This window comes from Henningerozyma blattae, chromosome 1, assembly GCF_000315915.1.
Source record: "Henningerozyma blattae CBS 6284 chromosome 1, complete genome".
NCBI lineage: Eukaryota > Fungi > Ascomycota > Saccharomycetes > Saccharomycetales > Saccharomycetaceae > Henningerozyma > Henningerozyma blattae.
The window spans coordinates 547556-567777 of NC_020185.1; the positions used below are offsets into that span (position 1 = coordinate 547556).

The 20222-nt window shown below is 32.0% G+C and overlaps 9 protein-coding genes across 9 annotated transcripts in view; 5 read left to right on the plus strand and 4 right to left on the minus strand.

Annotated features, from left to right (window-relative positions):
- The window catches only part of IQG1 (Iqg1p), a gene marked incomplete at both ends in the record, with an annotated part of 5157 nt that extends 1375 nt beyond the window's left edge, over window positions 1-3782 (plus strand). The window contains one exon of the mRNA XM_004177498.1: window positions 1-3782. This exon is cut by the window's left edge and continues 1375 nt beyond it. Within this exon, the coding sequence (XP_004177546.1) occupies window positions 1-3782 (3782 nt within the window).
- A 188-nt stretch (window positions 3783-3970) lies between these two features.
- TBLA0A02280 (uncharacterized protein) lies at window positions 3971-5275 on the minus strand (the record flags this gene model as incomplete). Its single annotated transcript, XM_004177499.1, has 1 exon — window positions 3971-5275. The coding sequence occupies one exon, from the start codon at window positions 5273-5275 to the stop codon at window positions 3971-3973; it is 1305 nt and encodes a 434-aa protein (XP_004177547.1).
- A 378-nt stretch (window positions 5276-5653) lies between these two features.
- SRP68 (signal recognition particle subunit SRP68) lies at window positions 5654-7474 on the minus strand (the record flags this gene model as incomplete). The annotated part of the gene is made up of 1 exon (XM_004177500.1): window positions 5654-7474. The coding sequence occupies one exon, from the start codon at window positions 7472-7474 to the stop codon at window positions 5654-5656; it is 1821 nt and encodes a 606-aa protein (XP_004177548.1).
- Window positions 7475-7978: 504 nt separating this feature from the next.
- TBLA0A02300 (uncharacterized protein) lies at window positions 7979-9442 on the minus strand (the record flags this gene model as incomplete). Its single annotated transcript, XM_004177501.1, has 1 exon — window positions 7979-9442. One exon carries the CDS (start codon window positions 9440-9442, stop codon window positions 7979-7981), a length of 1464 nt encoding a protein of 487 aa, XP_004177549.1.
- Window positions 9443-10266: 824 nt separating this feature from the next.
- TBLA0A02310 (uncharacterized protein) lies at window positions 10267-11862 on the plus strand (the record flags this gene model as incomplete). Its single annotated transcript, XM_004177502.1, has 1 exon — window positions 10267-11862. The coding sequence occupies one exon, from the start codon at window positions 10267-10269 to the stop codon at window positions 11860-11862; it is 1596 nt and encodes a 531-aa protein (XP_004177550.1).
- Window positions 11863-12399: 537 nt separating this feature from the next.
- Window positions 12400-16650, minus strand: SGS1 (ATP-dependent DNA helicase SGS1; the record flags this gene model as incomplete). The annotated part of the gene is made up of 1 exon (XM_004177503.1): window positions 12400-16650. One exon carries the CDS (start codon window positions 16648-16650, stop codon window positions 12400-12402), a length of 4251 nt encoding a protein of 1416 aa, XP_004177551.1.
- A 233-nt stretch (window positions 16651-16883) lies between these two features.
- On the plus strand, window positions 16884-17816 carry SPG5 (Spg5p; the record flags this gene model as incomplete). The annotated part of the gene is made up of 1 exon (XM_004177504.1): window positions 16884-17816. One exon carries the CDS (start codon window positions 16884-16886, stop codon window positions 17814-17816), a length of 933 nt encoding a protein of 310 aa, XP_004177552.1.
- Window positions 17817-18051: 235 nt separating this feature from the next.
- Window positions 18052-18780, plus strand: MRPL24 (mitochondrial 54S ribosomal protein bL28m; the record flags this gene model as incomplete). Its single annotated transcript, XM_004177505.1, has 1 exon — window positions 18052-18780. The coding sequence occupies one exon, from the start codon at window positions 18052-18054 to the stop codon at window positions 18778-18780; it is 729 nt and encodes a 242-aa protein (XP_004177553.1).
- Window positions 18781-19158: 378 nt separating this feature from the next.
- Window positions 19159-19461, plus strand: RPL36A (60S ribosomal protein eL36; the record flags this gene model as incomplete). Its single annotated transcript, XM_004177506.1, has 1 exon — window positions 19159-19461. One exon carries the CDS (start codon window positions 19159-19161, stop codon window positions 19459-19461), a length of 303 nt encoding a protein of 100 aa, XP_004177554.1.
- Window positions 19462-20222: the final 761 nt, after the last annotated feature.

The window sequence follows — 20222 nt, forward strand, 5'->3', positions numbered from 1 at the left end:
AAGAAGAAGAAGAAGAAGAAGAAGAAGAAGAAGAAGAAGAAGAAGAAGAAGAAGAAGAAGAAGAAGAAGAAGTAGAAGAAGGAGATAGGGCATTTAAATCAAAACTAAATGTGAAAAAATTGGGAGAAAATAACAATGAGAAGAGCACTTCTAATATATACATAGAAACACCAAAAATATCCAGAAAGTTTGAATCATCTTTATTGAATTATACCCAATCTAAATTTTTGTCTTCACCTATTGAATTAAAATATACCCCCAGGAATTCTAGTTATAATTATTCTCCTAAATACTCAGTTGAGGAACTTTCTTCCCCTCACAAAGATATTGATATCTCGCCTACCAGAACAATGAGATATAGTTATCATTCTCCAAATATATCCAGATATCTTGCCCATGACTCAGATTATTATTTGAAGAGAAGTCAAGAAAGAGCCAAAGAGCTGTTTAATAGACAACATCGTAATTATATGCCTGCTGAGTACTCCAAACCGACTGTTACAGAAGCTGATATAAATGAATACTCGCCAAGGAAAAGACAAAAAATGACAGAGGTTGAGTTTTTAGAAGAGGTTGTAAGGTTCCAAAGTCTTACAAAAGGTGTAAATTTAAGATTTAATATTCAAATGAAATTACGTTTAGCTAAATTATTTGAAAGGGAAATCATTTTGATTCAATCCAACTTTCGAGGAGCTCAAGCTAGATCTAAACTTACCTCAAATTTTCCAAAGGTGATAAACTCTAATATTTTGAATGATATAATATCCTTCCAAACCTATTTAAGAAGTAATAATGCTAGGAATCATTTAGATAAACTTCGATTCAATTTATTAAAAAAAGAGTACATGATTATTCGACTACAATCTCTTGTTAAATCAAACATAACTCGTGCTCATATAAAACAAGAATTGGAAAGAAATAATTCTGCTTCTAAACCGCTAAAAATGCTGCAGGGTTTAATAAGGGGTGAACAATATCGTAAATCAACAAAACTTCATAAACTCCTAGGTCAAAAAACCTATGCAATAATTTCTATCCTACAGGCACATATAAGAGCAAATAAAATAAGAATTCCAATAGAATCTAATATTTCAAAAATCTTAACTTATGGAAATACTACTATACCAAAAGTACAAGCAATCCTTAGAGGTAAGAAAATTAATAAACATTTTTCAAAGGAACTACATAATAGTAGTCTGTATGATGAATCATATAAGGCATTATCTGGTATTCTAAGAGGTCGTTTAACACGTAGAAAATATATGTCCTTACAGTTTAATAGTCAGGATAATTTAGGCGGTTTTGAAAAACTACAGGCTAGAGTGAGAGGTATTCTGGTAAGGTACGCCTTGGACTTGGTGGATGACATTGTTGAATATTATAATGTTGCTCAATTACAGGCATATATCAAGGGTAAAAATCTAAGAAAAGGTAGAGAATCACGAAAGAAGTTTTTCTTAAGAAACGAAAGATCAATTATTATGATTCAAAATCATATTAGGTCTCATTTGCAACGTTCTGCTTATCAAGATTTGATGTTATCGCCTAACCCAAGTTTATGGAGTGTGAGGCGCTATGCACATCTACTAAATGGACAAGGGTCTATCGAAGATGTCCAAAATGAATTGGAAAAAGCTCAGGCTGGATTAGATTCAGAGAATGTTCGTAAAGAGAAAATTGCTAATGATATTAGACAGCAACTAGATATTGCAGAAGTCTTGGAAAAATTTAGATTAGGCGGAGGCCTTTGGAATAGCATTAATAACATTAAAATACCCAAATCAAAATACCCTGGGTTTGAGAAACTATTCTATTTGCTACAGGTCGACCCTACATATTGGAAAACTCTGTATTCTAAAGATCCTAGCTTCGTTGAAAGTAACATTTATGTTACATTCAGTACTGTCAATCAGCGAATGGGTGAAAGAGAGAAAATGTATTTCATTAAACTTGTGGGTGAAATATTGCATAATGAAATGCTCGATACGAGATCAATTAAAAGCTTCTTATCATCAGATAATCACTTCTGGCAGCAGTTATTGAAAACATTCTTACAACGAGAACACTCGCAATCATTTTCATTATTCCTCCCAATATTAAATTATATTGCTGAGGCAAATATTCAATTTGTAAGTGATCCTTCCATCATATATAAAAATATTCATGGACATCAAGCAGCTAGTCGTTCTATTGCCATAGAAGATGAAAAAACAAAGGTTCAATTTATTCAGAATTTACGTAATTTATGGCATGTTGTGGAGTTAATTGCTGAAATATTTACGAAGAAAATCAAGAGCGTTCCAATTGAAGTTAAATTTATCTGCACTAAGATATTTAGTGATATTGCCGATCGGAATGCTGGAGAAAAGGATTCGCTAAGAGCAATTGCAAAAGTTTTAATTAATTCATTTGTATTTGAATTTCTTTCGAAGAGAAATGAATTTGGCTATGTTGATAGTAGCCCACATAAGATGGAAGAGAAGATAAGTATCGTAATGCATGCATTAACTACAGTATTTTCATTGAAAAGGTTTAATGGGTATTATGATCCTTTAAATCAGTATGCAGATGAAATAAGGCCTTTGATTGATAATGTCCTTTATAATTCTCTGATAGATCCAGTTTATGAGCAGAGAATTGACCGTTTAATCTATTCTGATATGGTTGTTGATAGACCCCGTTTAGAGATTTTAACCGATAAAGTAGTAAGCATATCTGATAGATTCTTAGAAAATGCAGCATATTTCGATGAAAATGATGCTATACATGATATTTTGAAACTTTGTGTCTCAGATAGAAAAGTCTCCAAATCTGGTAGAATTATTTTAGAGCTGAATGCATCGTCTTACAGATTTTTAGTTAGTGATGATAAAACTAGGAAGGTTTATGATAAGGTTAAAAGAGCATTTATTTATATGATGCAAGTAGAAGAGGTGGACTCCAATTTATATGACTTAGTTACTAGCACTGTACTCCCTGAAGATGAGCCTACTTTTTCGAAATTGATAGAAGAAAATAGAATTATGATGAATGACCCATTGCTGAAAAAATTAGAATCACCTCTGTATTTCAATTTGAAGAGTACTTGTTTGCAAATGTTGCATGAACTTGAAGGAATGGGTGTCATTAAGGTTTCGAATTCCAAATTCCAAAATTTTCTAAATGATATTGCTAATACCATAAAAAATCCAGCTTATGGTATTAATTATGTTACAGATGAGTTAAAAATTACAAATGATACTTATAGAAAAGTGCTGGTAAATAACAATGATTTGAATGCCAGATTGACTCACCTACAGAATTCAATTTCTCAATCTATTAATAAAATTGAAGTAAGAAAAGATCAACCTTCTAGTCCAAACAAAAGTACATTTGGGAATATTAAGGATGCTTATAAGAAAGTTCATAGCAGGAGTACTGGTGGTACTATCGAAGTGAAGTTAACGACAAGGCAATTATTTGAGAAAAAAGTTTTAAAGAGCATCAAAGGTGAGAAAGTTGGTGAACATTCTGTTAAGGTATTCGGTTCGAGTGGGCCCAAATTCCCCGACATTACTTTTAAAATCTCTACATCAGATGCTGTTCATTTCAATATCCGAATGGTAGATAAGAGGAAGGGGCCATTAAAGAAGTTTACTGATAGAGTAGATTCATTTGCATTTGCTGATTTATTAAAAACTCAGGTGGGTAGGAAGGTATCGGAGTGGTATTTATTCAATGCCAAAGTAACTTTTGACACTTCCAATCTATTAAATCTCGTTGTAGGTTCATTCTTAAAATAATATAAATCCCATTGAAATAATTCTGTTTATTTTTTTGAAAACTTAAAACTACATATTTATATAATAATATACATGGACTTTGAAAAAAAAAGCATGAAATTTAAAACATTAATATAGGTAGCACTGACGGCAGAAGTAAAAAATCCATATAGGTTACAACTTATTTAAGAAAGATAATGTAAATATATCTATAGCTTACATGTGTTCTCAATAACATTAGTTAAATCCTCTAATTCTTTCATTCTAACATATGAAGCATATAGTTTTATTAAGTCTTTACCCAACACTGCTACTCCACATCCTAGGAATCTAAAAACCATCTGTGTTTCAGCTGGTGTTGAGGAAAATGGAAAAGAGAAATTGAACTTTCGTTGAGTGTATATAAGTGAATCAAATAGCTTATCACCCAGATATGAGCCAATCCATGGCCAAATGAATGCCTGAGTGAGTGAATCATACCACGATGTTTTAATAATTACATTAGTCATATCTTTAGGTTCATCCTGTTCAAAGTCCGCATAATATAATTTATCCATCTTGACAAATTTTTTATATATACTATTCAAAGCTGGGTGAATAAATAGTCTGTACGACATGACCATCAACTTAGTGCCTAAAATTGTTCTATAGATTATATTCCTCGGTTCATTACTATAACTTCTTGCTTTGAATGAAACTATAACGGGCCAAATCCATTCAACAATGCTTAGTGGAGATCTTAGCCCGCAAAGGCTGGTTAAATAAAGTGGGAGACCTAGTATAATAAAATTGGTAGTTTCTGATAAGCCAGCTAGTCCACTCAAGGAGTCACTGTATACATCTAATGCCTTTGTAGTACTTATACTTAGAAGGTGCTTCAAAACTTTTTCTGGGAATAGTAGCCTTAATTGTCCAAGCCCTATTTTAAACCACCATCTACTACCATTTAATAAGAAAAATTCCATTAGAGCCCCTGTAGCAACAATACGAGAAAATTTTCTCAATATCGATATAGTTTTTAATAATATAGAGCCTCTTGAGTATGTAATGCGTCTAGAAATAACAGGTTTTTTGCACTGAGGGCAATCTCCATGCCTAATTGGAGGATACATTAATTCACTAGTTGTAAAAGGAATGACTTTTCTAAAGCCTACTAGTGTAGCACCTACCGATAGGGGCATAGTCGTTAGTGATATCATATAATCTCCCAGTATTGGAGTAGCCAGTAATACTTCACCAATAGATATATCAGTATTTAATTCATTATTATCATCAATTAGGTATGTACATTTTTTTTTCAACTCTAAGATAATCAAATCATCCATTTCTAGTGTGCATATTGGTTGTGTAACTAACTTTTTATTAAGGCTATATAGCCATCTAATATAGCACTTTTTATGCAATTGAATCTTGCATCCGCAAGTATGGTTAAACCATGAAGAATCAGACTTAGAACTTTCTAGGCATATCCAACATGTATAGTTCTTTTTAAAGAGGCCTGGAAGACTTAACATTTGAACTTATTCAATTTAAATATTTATAATAATTCAATGAAATGCGATATCTATCTTGAATATTGTGATATCCAAATATTTTGCATTTATTAAGCCCTTAGCTAACTAATTTTGGGGTGTTTTGTATTTATCACTGACCTTCATTTGAAATAGGAGCCGGAAACAAAACAGTTCTTACTAAAAAAAAGTGATTTACTTCTGGACAAAAAGAGTGATAAAGATAGCATTTCTTCTAGAATACATATATTGATATATGTATATATGTATATATATATAATACTATGAATTATTATACAAAATGAAATATATTAAGGATTATTTGGTGAGTTTTTGTAAGTACATTACATGATAAGATTTGTTCATAAGAAAAGTTACAGTTTAGCGACCGAAGAGACCTAAAAATCTACGTGGTTTAGCTGGTTCATCACCTTTAGCTGAGGATTCCTGGTTTTCATTTTGAGTTATGCTACTTGTACTGGAACGGTTAGGAGATTTTTCAATGTGACATTTGGCAGATTCATCTTCATAGGATAAATAATTGAACGCTAAATCGAATAGTGTAGGCTTTGCACCAGTTGGCTTCAATTTTGGTCTCACTGGGAACAGATTATCCAGCTTAATGTCAGTGGGTTTAATAACTCTATTAGCAGAAACAGATTCTATTATGGAAGGTTTATATTTTGAATCAGCATGAGGTTGGTTCATTTTCTTTTCATATTCTGCCAAAGCAATAATACTATTCCATGAGTCCTTGATAGAGTTCCTTAGTATATCTAATTTTTTTTGCGACAGTAGATCCTTTGATACAATTATTTCTTGAAAATCTCCCGCTGTTTTCAATTTAGAATCTATTTTTTGCTGAGCATCCACATGTAGAGCTAAAGAATCCAAGTATTTACCCTTAGTTTGGTATAATTGACCCAAGCATACAGAGCTTAGATAGCATTGATAATAAGTCTTTGCTAAATCTAATTGTGCCAGTAAGTCGTCATCAGAATAAACACCCGGTAATTCCATAATATCTTGTAGAAATTTAGATAAGTTCTTGACAATTCTTTCAATCTCTTTAAATTTATTTAACTTAGAAGCAAAAGAAGTGGAACTTGTAGATAAATTGGACCATTGTTTCAATAATTGTATAAATAAGAAATTATCACGCGAAATAGAAGTGGATAAAATGTTATATTTAATATAAGCCAATAAAATTTGATCAAACTCTTCTTCTTCATCAACGTCCATGTCATCATTTGATTCATCATGATTGTTAATATAAGATTCTTGTCTCTCTAGGGCAAGTTGCCATTTTAATAACTTTGAATCATAATCAGTAATGTTTTTAACTTTTAATGTTTTGGCTGTATTAATTGATTCAGCAACACTCATATCTCTAATTTTTGCAGTAAATGCTCTCCAATTAATTTCGGTTGGGATATTTTTAGATTTAGTGGATTCTTGTACATTGGATGGTAAAGTGGTATCATAACCATTATTAAGCAATAATTGGACTAATTCATCATCTTTATTAGTCTCTGAAACTTGTTTCTTTATGAAATTCAATACATCAATTGAAGAGAATACGCCTTGAGCATGCTGCTTTAAAGTATATTCATATCTAGATTTGATCCATTCAACTAAAGTAGAATCTAACAAATTCAATTGTTCCAAATGTAAAAGAGCAGCAAATGATAAAGCTAGGAGGTTAGAAATTAAGCCCTGTTTATTTGTTTTCGAATATTTACCATACAGTAAATATTCTACATGAGCTAATTTCGAATAAATTAAATATTGAATACGAATTGACCAAATTTTTTCATTAACGGACATGTTCAACAATTTTTCATTTGTTTTCTGAATTTTCTTTAATCTTGTAGATAATACTTTCTTTTCACTTTTCTTTAAATGGCCACGTTCTCTAGCTCTTAGTTTTAGAGTTTCCACTAATGCCAAGTCTCTTTCAGAATGTAATAAAACTAGAGTACCAGCCAATGGATCTTTTTCAAAATCTTTAGATGAGAATTCTGGATATTTACATTTAGCTGAATATTTCTTGGTATCCTTTGTTGTTAAACTAAAACGGTGTCTCAATTTTTGTAACTTTCTGTTTAACTTATCATGATATTTAAAATAGTCTTTTGAAGTTTCCATTAATTGATCGACACGAACACCAAAAGTGGCGCCCAATGGTGAAAAATGAACCATAATTAATATAATATTTATTTACTTAGTTTACTCAAATCGATGGAAAATGTGTTTTTTTTTCCTTAGATTTCCTTATAATTAGATTTTATTTTTTAAAATATCTTTAACTTTCATTAAGATGTTGAACCTCGAATTATTGTTTGGTGAAAACTCCGTAGGTTGTGATATTTAACACGTGAAAAAAATTTCCTACAAAAGGGTATAATTAAAGTTAATGTTCAACTATTCTTTACAAAAAAGCCTTATATGCTTGATACTGTATATATTAGTATTCGAAGTATGGTCTTAAACTGTCGTTATATTAAACTTGTTTAAGGGGGATAAAATTTTCTTATATTATTGTTACATATAAGTAATTGGAAAACTACAAAAAATTCTATAAAGTTTTAAAAATACCAGTCTATAAAGCTAGAAAAAAAATAGTAACCCGTAAAGGGGAAGACTTTCAGTAAAATATTGTATAGGTTGTTTTTTTAAAAAAAAAGTACGTTCTATTTTGATATCTTATTTCTTTAAAGTATCAGCTAATCTAGCACGTAACTCGGGATCCCATGCATAAACGTACAGACCTTTAACCCCCCTAGTTAATAATACATTAATACTATTCATAATAATCTTTTGTTTCACATTATCAACATCATTAATATTTTTCTTCTTAGTAAACCCTGCTCTATCATCATATAGCTCAGTAGCTAAATATATACAATCATTGAGTTTATCATATTTGACAGATCTACCTAAAATCACACCTGCATAATTTAAATCAAATCCTTGGATTGTGTAAACACTTCCAACTTCATCAATAGTATCTGCTCTTTCACTCCATGGAGTAACAACCTTTGGGGTATATCTATCCCAACGAACTTTGAAATTATCACCACATGTGACATAGTAATCTTTACCATCCAATCTATAAGGGAAATCATAGGTTGCAAGCATTCTACATTGGCCATATTGGGCATCCAATTTTTTCAATTCTTCATACATTGCTCCACAATCATCCCAAATTTTAAAATCAAAATTGTCTCGAGGGTCAGAGCTATCAGAGTTATAATTTAATCTCTTTTTAGCACTGTCAGGGAATTTTGGAATTTTCCCCACCGTACTAATCTCAGAAATCCAATTCAAGACATCCTTTGGTGCTACTACTCTAAACTGTTCCTTCAAATTATACCAATCTCTTTGATTAGGATTAATCTGGTTATAAAAATTAGAAAGTGATGAGCCATTATTAGAATCGTCATCATCCCAGTAGGACCCCATTCTTAATGCTTGTTTAGAATCATAAACAATAATTAATACTTTACTCAAACCTAATAAATCTTGCAGATGGTTTTCACCATAAAATCTTTTGAAAGCATCCTTAGAGGTAGATAATAGGTGTGCTTCATCAATGATTACAATATCTGCCATAGATTTATCCTTTTGTAACCTGTTAATTAATGAAGTAGGACGTTCGAGAGAGCTTCTTGGGATATACTTGAACGATTTACAAATACGCAAATACAATTTTAACATTTCTGGATGATTCACGATCAAAAAATTACTTGTATTTTCAAGAACCTGATCATCTATTTTATTATTACTGTGACCAAAAGAACACTTTTGGATTTCGTTGAATAAAGAGTTCAAGATAACTGATTTACCAGTACCTGCATCTCCTTGTATGACAAACATAGAAGGTCCAGAACTTGGATTCCTGTTATAATTCTTCAACTGGCTCTTCGCAAAATCCATAATCTTATTTTTTAAGTTCAATTGTTCATCAGATAGCTTAACATGAGAAAGATGATTCATAGCCTCTGAAACATCAGCAGTCTTATTGTCATTCTTTTCTCTTTTTGCACGAGGTCTACTATGCGCAAAAGAACTCTTACCATTTTCAAATTCCTTTTTAACAGAATTACCAATGCTACTTTTATTATTTTGGTCAGTGCTTCTCGTGTATCTTCTTTTTACGACCGTCATTATTCTACAATCCAAAAAGTTATGTATTTGATTTAAATTTATCACACTAAAGCCTCTTTTAACAACCACATCCATCCAATATTGAAAGGTTTTTACCAACTATATAGAACCTAGATCTATCTATTCTGTACAATTCACTTTGTTTTTGAGTAAAGAAAGTTTCATCAAATTAATTATGCTAGCATCGCCAATACTCCTTTCGGAGAATTGTCCGTTTATGTTTATCCACTTGGCGTGAGCGTAGTCATGTTGGAAAACCCATTATAGTAGTTATAGTAGTCTACGAATATAGTTTTTCATCTAGATTTTGGCAAAATGTTTAGAACTTTTTTGAGGTTGTGTCAAGTATAAAGAGGACTGCTTAAAAGCAATATATAATTCATTTTAATTATTAATAGACAATTATCAAACGGCACAACAACTAAGCTTTTCAATAACGTGTTTTTTTTCAATCAAATATTTAACGTTCAATTGTTTGCAAGTACTTTCCCTACACATATTTTATATTACTTTATTTGCTTTGATTTTATCTCTTTAGCTTTCTTCTTCTTTTTTTTTAGGATTCAATTTTGTTTTTATTTTCCTCAGTCCTTTTTCTGATTTCAAATTAACCTATTCTTAGTCTGGTTACTAAGAGTTCTCTAGCATACCATTTCCCCTTTCTTTAATCTCATATTTTTTTTAATACTTATTTCTGCTTTCCTTATTGTTCTTATTATTCATTTTAATCATATACTTTGTGGTTTCCTTTATTCATTAGTTTTCCTTTTTAGCTACATTTAACCTCTCTGCTCTAATCTGTCTCCCAATTAATTATTTAAAAAATGGATATGTTTAATGGTTCCAAACGAAGCTCGATCTCATTTGGTAGTTATCAAAGAACGCCAAATCAAAGTAATTACTTTCCTTCTGGCTCTCCTTACAGTAACAATGCCAATAATAGTAATAATAATACTAGTCTGAATCCAGGTAATCCCACAAATCTAAATAATAATGGGAATGTAGGAACCACACCCACAAGTAGTAATTCAAATCAAGCCTATATTACAAGATCACCTATGTATTCTCCTTTGAACTTTACTCATCAAGGTGGGATTAGTCCAGCTTATCCGCAATTATTCAATTTTAGAAATTCAACTTCTATGGGAACTGGTCCAGGTGTTTGTGAATATGAATCAAATAGACCTTTATTTGCATTAGATTGGAGTCAGGATGATTATGTGTGTCTTGGTTCCTATAAAGAAGATAATTTAAATAAATTACAAATCATTCATACAGGTGATTTGCTAAATTGGAACAGGGTCGCTGAATATAATGTAACTTATCCAGTGAGCAATATCCAGTGGATTCCAGCTCAATTACAACCCAGAAAATTTGCTACCTGTTCCGATTCTCTAAGATTATGGTCCTTACGTGAAGATACTTCTTCTATTGAAGAAATCCTAAATTTATCGTATTGTAAGTATAACAAATTAAGACAGAATACAACCACTAATGGTACAAATGATTCAAGAACTTCTGTTGGTGTTGATCCATCAGTATTAGGGCAATTTCCACCTATCACTTCATTTCATTGGAACCCAATAGATACAAATTTTTTGATATCTAGTTCAATCGATACCACCTGTATTGTTTGGGATTTACAAAGCAACAATTATGTAAAGACGCAATTAATTGCGCATGATAGTGAAGTATTTGATGTTAGATTCTTAACGCAATCTACTCAGTTATTTGCAAGTTGTGGTGGTGATGGTAGTGTAAGAGTGTTCGATTTAAGATCATTAGCGCATAGTACCATCATTTATGAATCAGCAGCCAACACATCTATGTCAAATCTTTCTTCTGGTGGTATGGTCGATCATCCAGGCTCCTTAAATACATCTTCGAGAGTTGGCTCTGTCGATTTATCTTCAAAATCAAATGCTTTACTCAGATTGGAACCTTCTCCAACGGATCCTAACGTTATTGCTACTTTTGGTGCTGATTCTAATAGCGTTTTAATTTTAGACATGAGAAACCCGGGTACTCCTGTTCTAACATTAGATGGTCATTCAGCACCAATAAACCAAATTAAATGGCATCCAACCAAAAAAAATACAATTTTATCGTCAAGCGATGATTGTCAAGTCTTATATTGGAATTTAAATGATCCTTTGACTATTAGTCCATCTGAAAATGGCGAAATCTCAGCAAATAGTAGTAGTGTTAACATTAATTCCGATCAAGCACAGGATGCATCAAGCATGTCTAATGTTCCTATTTGGAATACAAGAAATGATATTAAAAGCATGGATACACCATTCATGTCATATACTAGTAAAGGTAGAGAAGTTAATAATATTGTATGGAGACCAAGAAATGGTGATTGGTTTGGGGCTATCAGTGGCAAAAGATTTCAAAACGTTAAAGTGTTTTCTTGAGACTCAGGGACTATATTTCCTCTATATTTATTAAAAGCATATTGTTATACATATATTTTTATTACTAGCTTTTGTTTGTTTGTTTTTTACCTCGATACTTAATATATATATATATATATATATATTCTTTAATACTCTTGTTTTATACAGTTTAGAAGATTTCCAAAATATCAAGCTTGAAATAAGTTTTTACTTTCTTAATCAGAGGTTAGAGATTTTTATGAGTTCTATAAGATCTTGAATACTATAAAAAGAAATTTTTTTTCTTGCATTAATTAGCGATGAATTCATTTACCTAACCGTCTGCCGCCTCTATAATTTTTATAGTTTCGTCTAAAGGTATTCCTTTTCTTCGTAGGGATTTTTTTTTCGTTGAGGGGTCTTTATTAGTAAATTGACTTGACCTGATTTGACTAATAATTGCCTCGTCTGCTCTTTGTTCATCTGAATTTGAGCCAAAAAACTTAGAGGTTACTGGGTTACCACCTGCTGTAACGTCCAAGTTTTCTATATTATGATTAAGGTTATTCATGGCGTCTAGTTTTCTTTTACGTAATTCCATAATTTTATTCTTAAAATATCGAAATTTTTTTTATGATGTTCATTTCCTCCAACAATAATGCCAAATTCTTCTTCACTAACTGGCAATAGTTTAGCAACCTTTCTAACGATTGTATCCGGTAAAAAATTGGAAACTGGTGGATTTAATCTATTTCCTACATTTAATGAGATCTCATGCAATTGTTCATATGCAAAAGCAAGTTCACTAAGTTCTTGAGTAGATTTTGAGTTATAATTATTATTCAGATTGATTGGATGCGATGCTTTTGGTGCTTTCCAATTCCCTGATACGTTAGAATCATTTTGATAACTGAAAGAACGAAGATGTTGCGTTGCACTCGTAAATGTAGGGGCAGGGACTTTGGCATTATTGGATATTCTTTCATTATTTGTAGATCTAGAATTTCTAGAAGCAGATGTAGGTCTACTGTTATTAGTTGACTCTGGACCAGCTGTTGAAGTTCGAGAATTATCTGCTGAAACAGTAAATGTCATCTTAACCTCTAACTTTCCATTTAATAATTTTCTAGCATTAGGGCCTAATTTAACATAATTAGTTGAGAAACCATTTCCATGCATAACAGGTTTATCTTCTAAAACACGTAAATTAATTAAATTTAAGAATATTCTATCAATTTCTGATTTTTGAAGTTTTTTACCGTAGCCATGTTCTGGTAGCTCAGTATGGCCAGCTTGTACAATTTTAGAACTTCTAGACCCTTTAAAAACATCCCTACAATAAATCATGGTAACTCTTTTAGAATGGATAGCTTCTACTAATTTTGTAATTCGTATAGCATCTTCTGTAACATCTCTCTCTTCTGTAACAGCATTGCTGCTAAAACGGCAATTATCACAATTTTTATGACAATCTTTGGAATTAAAATTTTCGTTGAAGTATGATAAAACTAATTTTCTTCTACAATCGGTAATGTTATCACAGTAAGCCAATACTTGTTGTAATTTATTTAGATGTTTTTCTTTATTAGATTTATCTAAATTTTTATCTCTTTCTATCATAGTTTGAATAGATCTAATATCTCTAAAGGAAAAATAAGTAATGCAATGAGAAAATTTACCGTCTCTACCTGCACGACCTGTTTCTTGATAATAACCCTCAAGTGTCCTTGGAACTGTAAAATGATAAACAAATCTAACATCAGGCTTATCAATACCCATACCAAAGGCAACAGTAGCGCAGATAACCTGAATTTCATCTGCTTGCCAAGCTTTTTGAACCCTTAATCTATCATCTGGTTCCATGCCTGCATGATAGAAGGCAGCTTTAATCCCACTCTTTTCAAGTAAAGCAGAAGTTTGTTCACAAGAATTTTTAGAATGGCAATAAACAATGCCTGTCTGATTTTTAAATCTGGATTTTATTTCGTCAGACATTTGGAAAATACTATTCTTAGTTTTTTTTGTAACTTCATAGTATAAATTGTTTCTATTAAAACTTTGCTTTAAGAAAACAGGGTCATTCAATTCTAAATTATGAATGATATCCATTCTAACTTGTTCATTTGCAGTAGCTGTTAAAGCAATCATTGGGATATCAGGGAATTCTCTTTTAAAATATTTTAATTCTTTATAATCTGGTCTAAAATCATGACCCCAATTGGAAACACAATGAGCTTCATCAATAACAACTCTGGCTAATTTTCCATCATCATATAATTTTTTTAATGCTCTTTTACATTGTTCGGAAGCACTGATCATTTCTGGAGACATATAAATTAAATCCAAAAATCCGTGAATAAATAGATTAAAATGTTGTCTTCTTTGATCAGCTGTCCCCTTGGAGCTAAACATACAAGCTTTGATATTGTTATCTAATAGATGTTCCACTTGATCTTGCATAAGGGATATTAATGGTGAAATGACAACAGTAGTGCCTCTTGTTTTACCTGATTTAATAACAGCCGGAAGTTGATAACAAAGGGATTTACCACCACCAGTAGGCATTAATACAAATACATCTCGCCCAGAGAGAGTAGCATTTATAGCTTCCAATTGGTGTGGTCTAAAGCCTGATAATTTAAATGTTTCCTTTAATCTATGTTCCAGTTCTGAGGTCCAAGGGTATCTCGGCGAGATCGAAGAAGACGCTGGTTGTTCTTTATGTCTACTTTCAATCTCACTTATGGAAAAATCATCATCCGAATCATCGAAATTAATTTGTGAATCTGGATTTAATTTATTAACAATCTCCATTTTTATTGCAGGATGGAATGAATCTGAGTCTTCAACTAATTTTTTCTCACTAATTATTGAAAGTTCATCATCAATATTATGTATTTCTTGTAATTGAGTTCTAGTCTCTCTTTCCTCATCAAACCTTTCTAAATCATCATCAGATATGATTGCTAGTTCATTATCAAATCCATCATCATCATCAATAACTTCTAAATCAGAATAAGATATTGTTGGACCATTATCTTGATTGCTAGTTGGTATATGATTAGAATCTTGATCTATAGGATCTTTATCAAAATCATAGTCTAGAAGGTTAATTTCAGGTATATTTTCGTCGGAATTATTATGATGATTTTCCTTATTATTATCATTATTGTTTATATTTGTATTTGATTGGAGCAGCATTGAAGATTCAAGATTTTTTCCAATTATATTATTTGATATACTTTGTTTTCTCATTGGTGATGAATTTATTACTTCGATCAAATTTTCATTATTTGAATTTAAATTTTCATCACTAATTGGAGGTTCCATATTAGCAAAGCTCATATCTGCATCAGATTCATCGTAATATTGATCGTAATAATCACCATCTTCATCTTCATTGATATTATTATTAAGTGGATCATCAACGATAAAATCAATATCACTGGGATTCAAATGAGTATCGTTTTCTTCAGCTTGTGTTTGAAGATAATCAGACGCATTATCTGCTTCAGCTTCTTCAGTGGAATCGTTATTAATACTATGATTTATTCTATCTGTTGGCCCCATGACATAATCAAATGGATCTTCCTTTTCAGGAATCTTATAGTTGATTGATTTTCTTGTTCTTAAATTTCGTGATTTAATATTGTTATTATTTTCATCACTAGGTGGTTGGCTTTCGGGAGTAATTGAATAGCTATCTATTACAGAGTTACTATTTTCCTTATTAGTTGTAATATCTATCATGGTTGAAATATGAGTTTCATCATTTTCATCGTCATTGTCATCGTCATTATTATTATTATTATTATTATCAACTTCTTCGACAGTTATTTTGTTAATTTCCTTATTATGAGGTTTTATAATATCATTATCAAATTCATCATCGTCATCAAGAAGTTGAATAATTTCATCATGATTTCTATAAGTTGTAGATGGTGTTGGTTGTGATATAATTTTATCTCTCCTTAATGAAATTTGTGAAGATATGTTGTTGTTATGTGATGAAGTATTTTTTTCTAAAGTTGTAATAGAAATTTCTAAAAAATTAATCTTAGGTTTTAATTGTAATAATTTTGGAGTAATTTCATCTTTAATTTTTTCTTTTTGGTCAATTTCTGATAAAAAATCAGATTCTAATATTTTGCATTTTTCAATTAATAATTCAGATTGTTGTTGAAATAGATTTAATAATTCACTTTGTTTTAATATTAGTTTTTGATGAGAATTATTAATGGATGTTTGATTTTTGGAAATAATTTCTTGTGAAACTGCCTTTCTATTTGGAATATCTATATTTGAATTAATTGATGGCAAAGTTTTATTTTTATTTCTCAAATCAACAGATGATACTTGCGGAATTGGTGTAGATGTAATATTATCATTTATAAGGGATGTTTTAAATTTCTTGGATACGGTTGAAGGAGTAGAATAATAATGGGTTACATCTGTTGAAGTTTTATTACTTATTTGAGTTCCTGGGATGGCTCTTTGATTTATGATGGGATCATCAGTAGCAAAAAGTTCAGCAGTAACTAGATCTATACTATCAAAATTATTAACACCTGTGTTGGAAGATTTAGTGGTATTGTTGAGTAGAGAACTCGGGAGATTTGATTGTGAAGTTGTATTATTATTGTTTGTAGTGGTGGTGGTAGAAATTATTATTGGATCAGGTATATTTGTTACAGATCGTATTTTTTTTCTTGCAGGCAAAGTTTGAGTTAAAATATTTAAAATAAGATCTTTATCCTCTTGGATAGTAGTAGTTTCTTTTAACCATTTATGTTCCCTTCTTAGATTGTTTGAAGGCTTAGTTACCATAATTTACTGAATGAGTTTAAATAAAACGAACGGATGTGCTAGTAAATTATAGAATAGCACAACAATACGATCCAATTTATGGTCTAGTTGATTTTGTTTATATTTTTTTTTTCTTTTATACATGATTTACAAAACACGTTAAATTTGAAATATTTTTTATTCTATTTGTATAATGATTTCTCGGACGCGTGATGGGGTCTTGTAATGGCGCTAAATAAAGTTTAAATTAATATATGATAGTGAGGAGTATGATCTTATCAATAGCCCTAAAAACGGTACTAAGAAATAGGAGCGTACACACACACACACACACACACACACAAAGAGATATGACGATGCTTAGCAATAGCTTTAAATTAGTTGGGATCAACAAGTACCTATTAAGAAGCTGGGATATGAATTTGAAATGGAACTGGTTAAAACTGTTACGAGGGGCAGGATATGTTCCTTTGAAAATTTATAGTCCTAGTTTGATCTATTGCAGAGATCGGTTCATCTCTTATAAATCGAGGTTCATTAAATCAAACTTTGTTGCATCTAGAATAGACAGTAAAGTTTGGTCAACCAACACCCCTAGACAAGGGGTTAATATTGTTAATAAATTGTTTTTGCAAAATAAGTATGGCAATACTAATGGCAATATTATCAATACGTTATTGAAATTTGCCCAACCCAAGGAGAAACCTCAAGACATTTTCAATATGATAATTAATCAACGAATAGATAAGACTATTGGATCATATATAGAATTCCGACCCAAAATTAGGGGAATGGATGGGATGGGATTTTTAAATCAAGAGAATCTTGCAAAGATGCGAGTTGATGCAAGCATGCATTACGAAGAATTTTGCAAGATTAATGATTCCATTGAACAAATCTTTAAGCAATATGGATCATTACCCATGAAAAATGACGGGAAAAGAATTTGCATCTATTTCCCCAATTTATTTAGTGATGAAGTAGAAAGGTTAATGATCGATATTGGAATAGAAGAGGGAGTTGTGTATCCAATGACAGAAGAAGTATTAAGTACAAATGGTATTGAACCTATTTTTTCAAACACAACCAACTTTTCACCTATTTTATCTAGTAGTAGTGGCAATGGCAATGGCAATGGCAATGGCAACAGCATTAGCAACAGCATTAGCGGATATATATTTGTATAATAAATAATTTGTAGAAAAAGCGAGCCGATATTGTCTAATATAATTTCAAAATATTAAAAAAATGTCAAGTAAACTTTAAAGGTTCGGCCTCGTGACCGAAAGGCGAATCACTAATTATTACAAGCGATAATATAAAATAGGTATTATTATTTGTATAAAAAAAAAAGAGCAACAAAAAAAACTACATCCTACCCCTTCAGCTATCCAAATTGTAAATGCAAATTAAAATACGAGTATGAAATGCAATATTGTATTATTTAAAGAATGGAAAAACGTTGTTACACGTCGAGTGAAAAAAATCCCTGATTATAAAGTTGGTGATGCCAAACCATTATATATGCCCAGAGAAGCTAAAAGATATCCTGAATACAAGTATGGTGAATCTAATATTTTCCAACAAAGTAATAAAGGGTTGTATGGTGGGTCGTTTATTCAATTTGGCCATCATGTAGCGGAAAATGGGATCAAGACACCCAAGACATGGTTACCTAATATTATCAAGAAACGGTTATGGAGTGAGACGTTAGGGAGAGATGTGGAAGTGAAACTGACTACCAAAGTGTTGAAAACTATTAGTAAAGAAGGTGGTCTAGATAAATATCTGTTAAAGGACAAGAGTGCAAGAATTAAAGAATTGGGACCATTTGGATGGAAATTGCGTTATGATGTGTTGAAAAAAATGGAGGATGAAAAGAGGAAAACGACCGATCCACACGAGGGCAAATCTCTAACTGAGAATGGCGACCGTGTTTATTACGAAGATGAGAAATATCGAGTTATAGTAGGACGTCGGAAGTTGATGAAGCTGCTGTACCCCTTGGAGAAAGAACGGATCGAAAGCCATGGCAAACAATTGCACTATCGTGATTTTGTGGATCGATATCGTCAAGTTGGGAGTATAGAGATGTTTTACAAGTTGGAACAGTATGGGTTTGAGATTGGTAATATTAGTATCTGTAAGTAGGGGAATTTAATTACAAGTATATATATATATATATATATATATGTATGTATGTGCGTATACGTATACGTATACGTATTAAGTAATAACAGCATAGTAAATAGGAAGGACTGCTAAGGCCCGTGCACCAGGCGGAAAGCGAAATAAAATTGCAAAAAACAAGAACGCAAAAGCGAAGTGGAAAAGTGGAAAAAGTGAAAAATTTCGAGATTCATCAATGGCCCATATGGATTGCGAAATGGCAAATTGCAAGAGAGAGTGGCAAAAGTGAAAAATTAATCAAGTGAGTGAAAAAACAGTATTAGAAAAATATGAGTGAAAAAAAAAATACTCTTTAGTATACGAGGTTATAAAGAATAGATCAAAATAAACACGAATAAAATGGCTGTCAAAACTGGTATTGCTGTTGGTTTGAACAAAGGTAAGCAGGTCGTCTCTATGACCCCAGCTGCCAAGATCTCATACAAGAAGGGCCAATCTTCTCAAAGAACCAAGTTCGTCAGATCTTTGGTCAGAGAAATCGCTGGTTTAGCTCCATACGAAAGAAGATTGATCGATTTGATCAGAAACGCCGGTGAAAAGAGAGCCAGAAAGGTCGCCAAGAAGAGATTGGGTTCTTTCACCAGAGCCAAGGCTAAGGTTGAAGAAATGAACAACATCATTGCTGCCTCTCGTCGTCATTAGGTAGTTTGAATGGTATAACATTACATAACTATATAGTTTTAACATTACATAATTATAGTGTTTAACATTGCGTTTCCGAAATCAAAGAGTGGGAGGGTGCTGATGCCATGGCGGGTTAGCCGCTGAGCATGGGATATTTGCTCGGTTGAGCCTTGTGTATGCGCATTGAATTGGGAATTGAGCTGACGTTTTGCCATAGTGTGAACCCTAATTAAAACAAACTGTATTTTTCTCAAATTTTTTTAGCCCACTTTTTCTTTTTTCGCCCTCGGGAGTTGTTTTTTTTGGCTCCTCGGGAAAAGTATAAAAGCAACACCAATTACAGCACAATATAGTATTACATTCCCTTCGAAAAGACCCATACAATGTCTTTTATTATAGACACCCAGAGTCACGGGGCACCGTACAAGGACTACTCTTGTAGTGGGTTTTTGCATGTGGGTGTATAGTTATAAACTACGGACCATGTTTCGATATGGTTTGCCGTGCTCGCGGTAGTCTTAGAACAACCGGTCTTCCCTCCAATGCTGGTGACACGTTCCGTGTGTCTTTTATTCGGTGGCAGGGCCGTACAATTACAAGCAATTGCTTGATTCTTTATGTTGTTGTGTTTTGCCTTATTATATATTACATAGCCATACATAGCTTACATCCACTTCGTCTTGAGACGTAATTGCCCATCATCCTCGTCGGCCTTACTACCTTTTGCGATGGGCTCGTCGAAGCCTTTCTATCTTCTCGTCCCTCTTCTTTATCTGTTG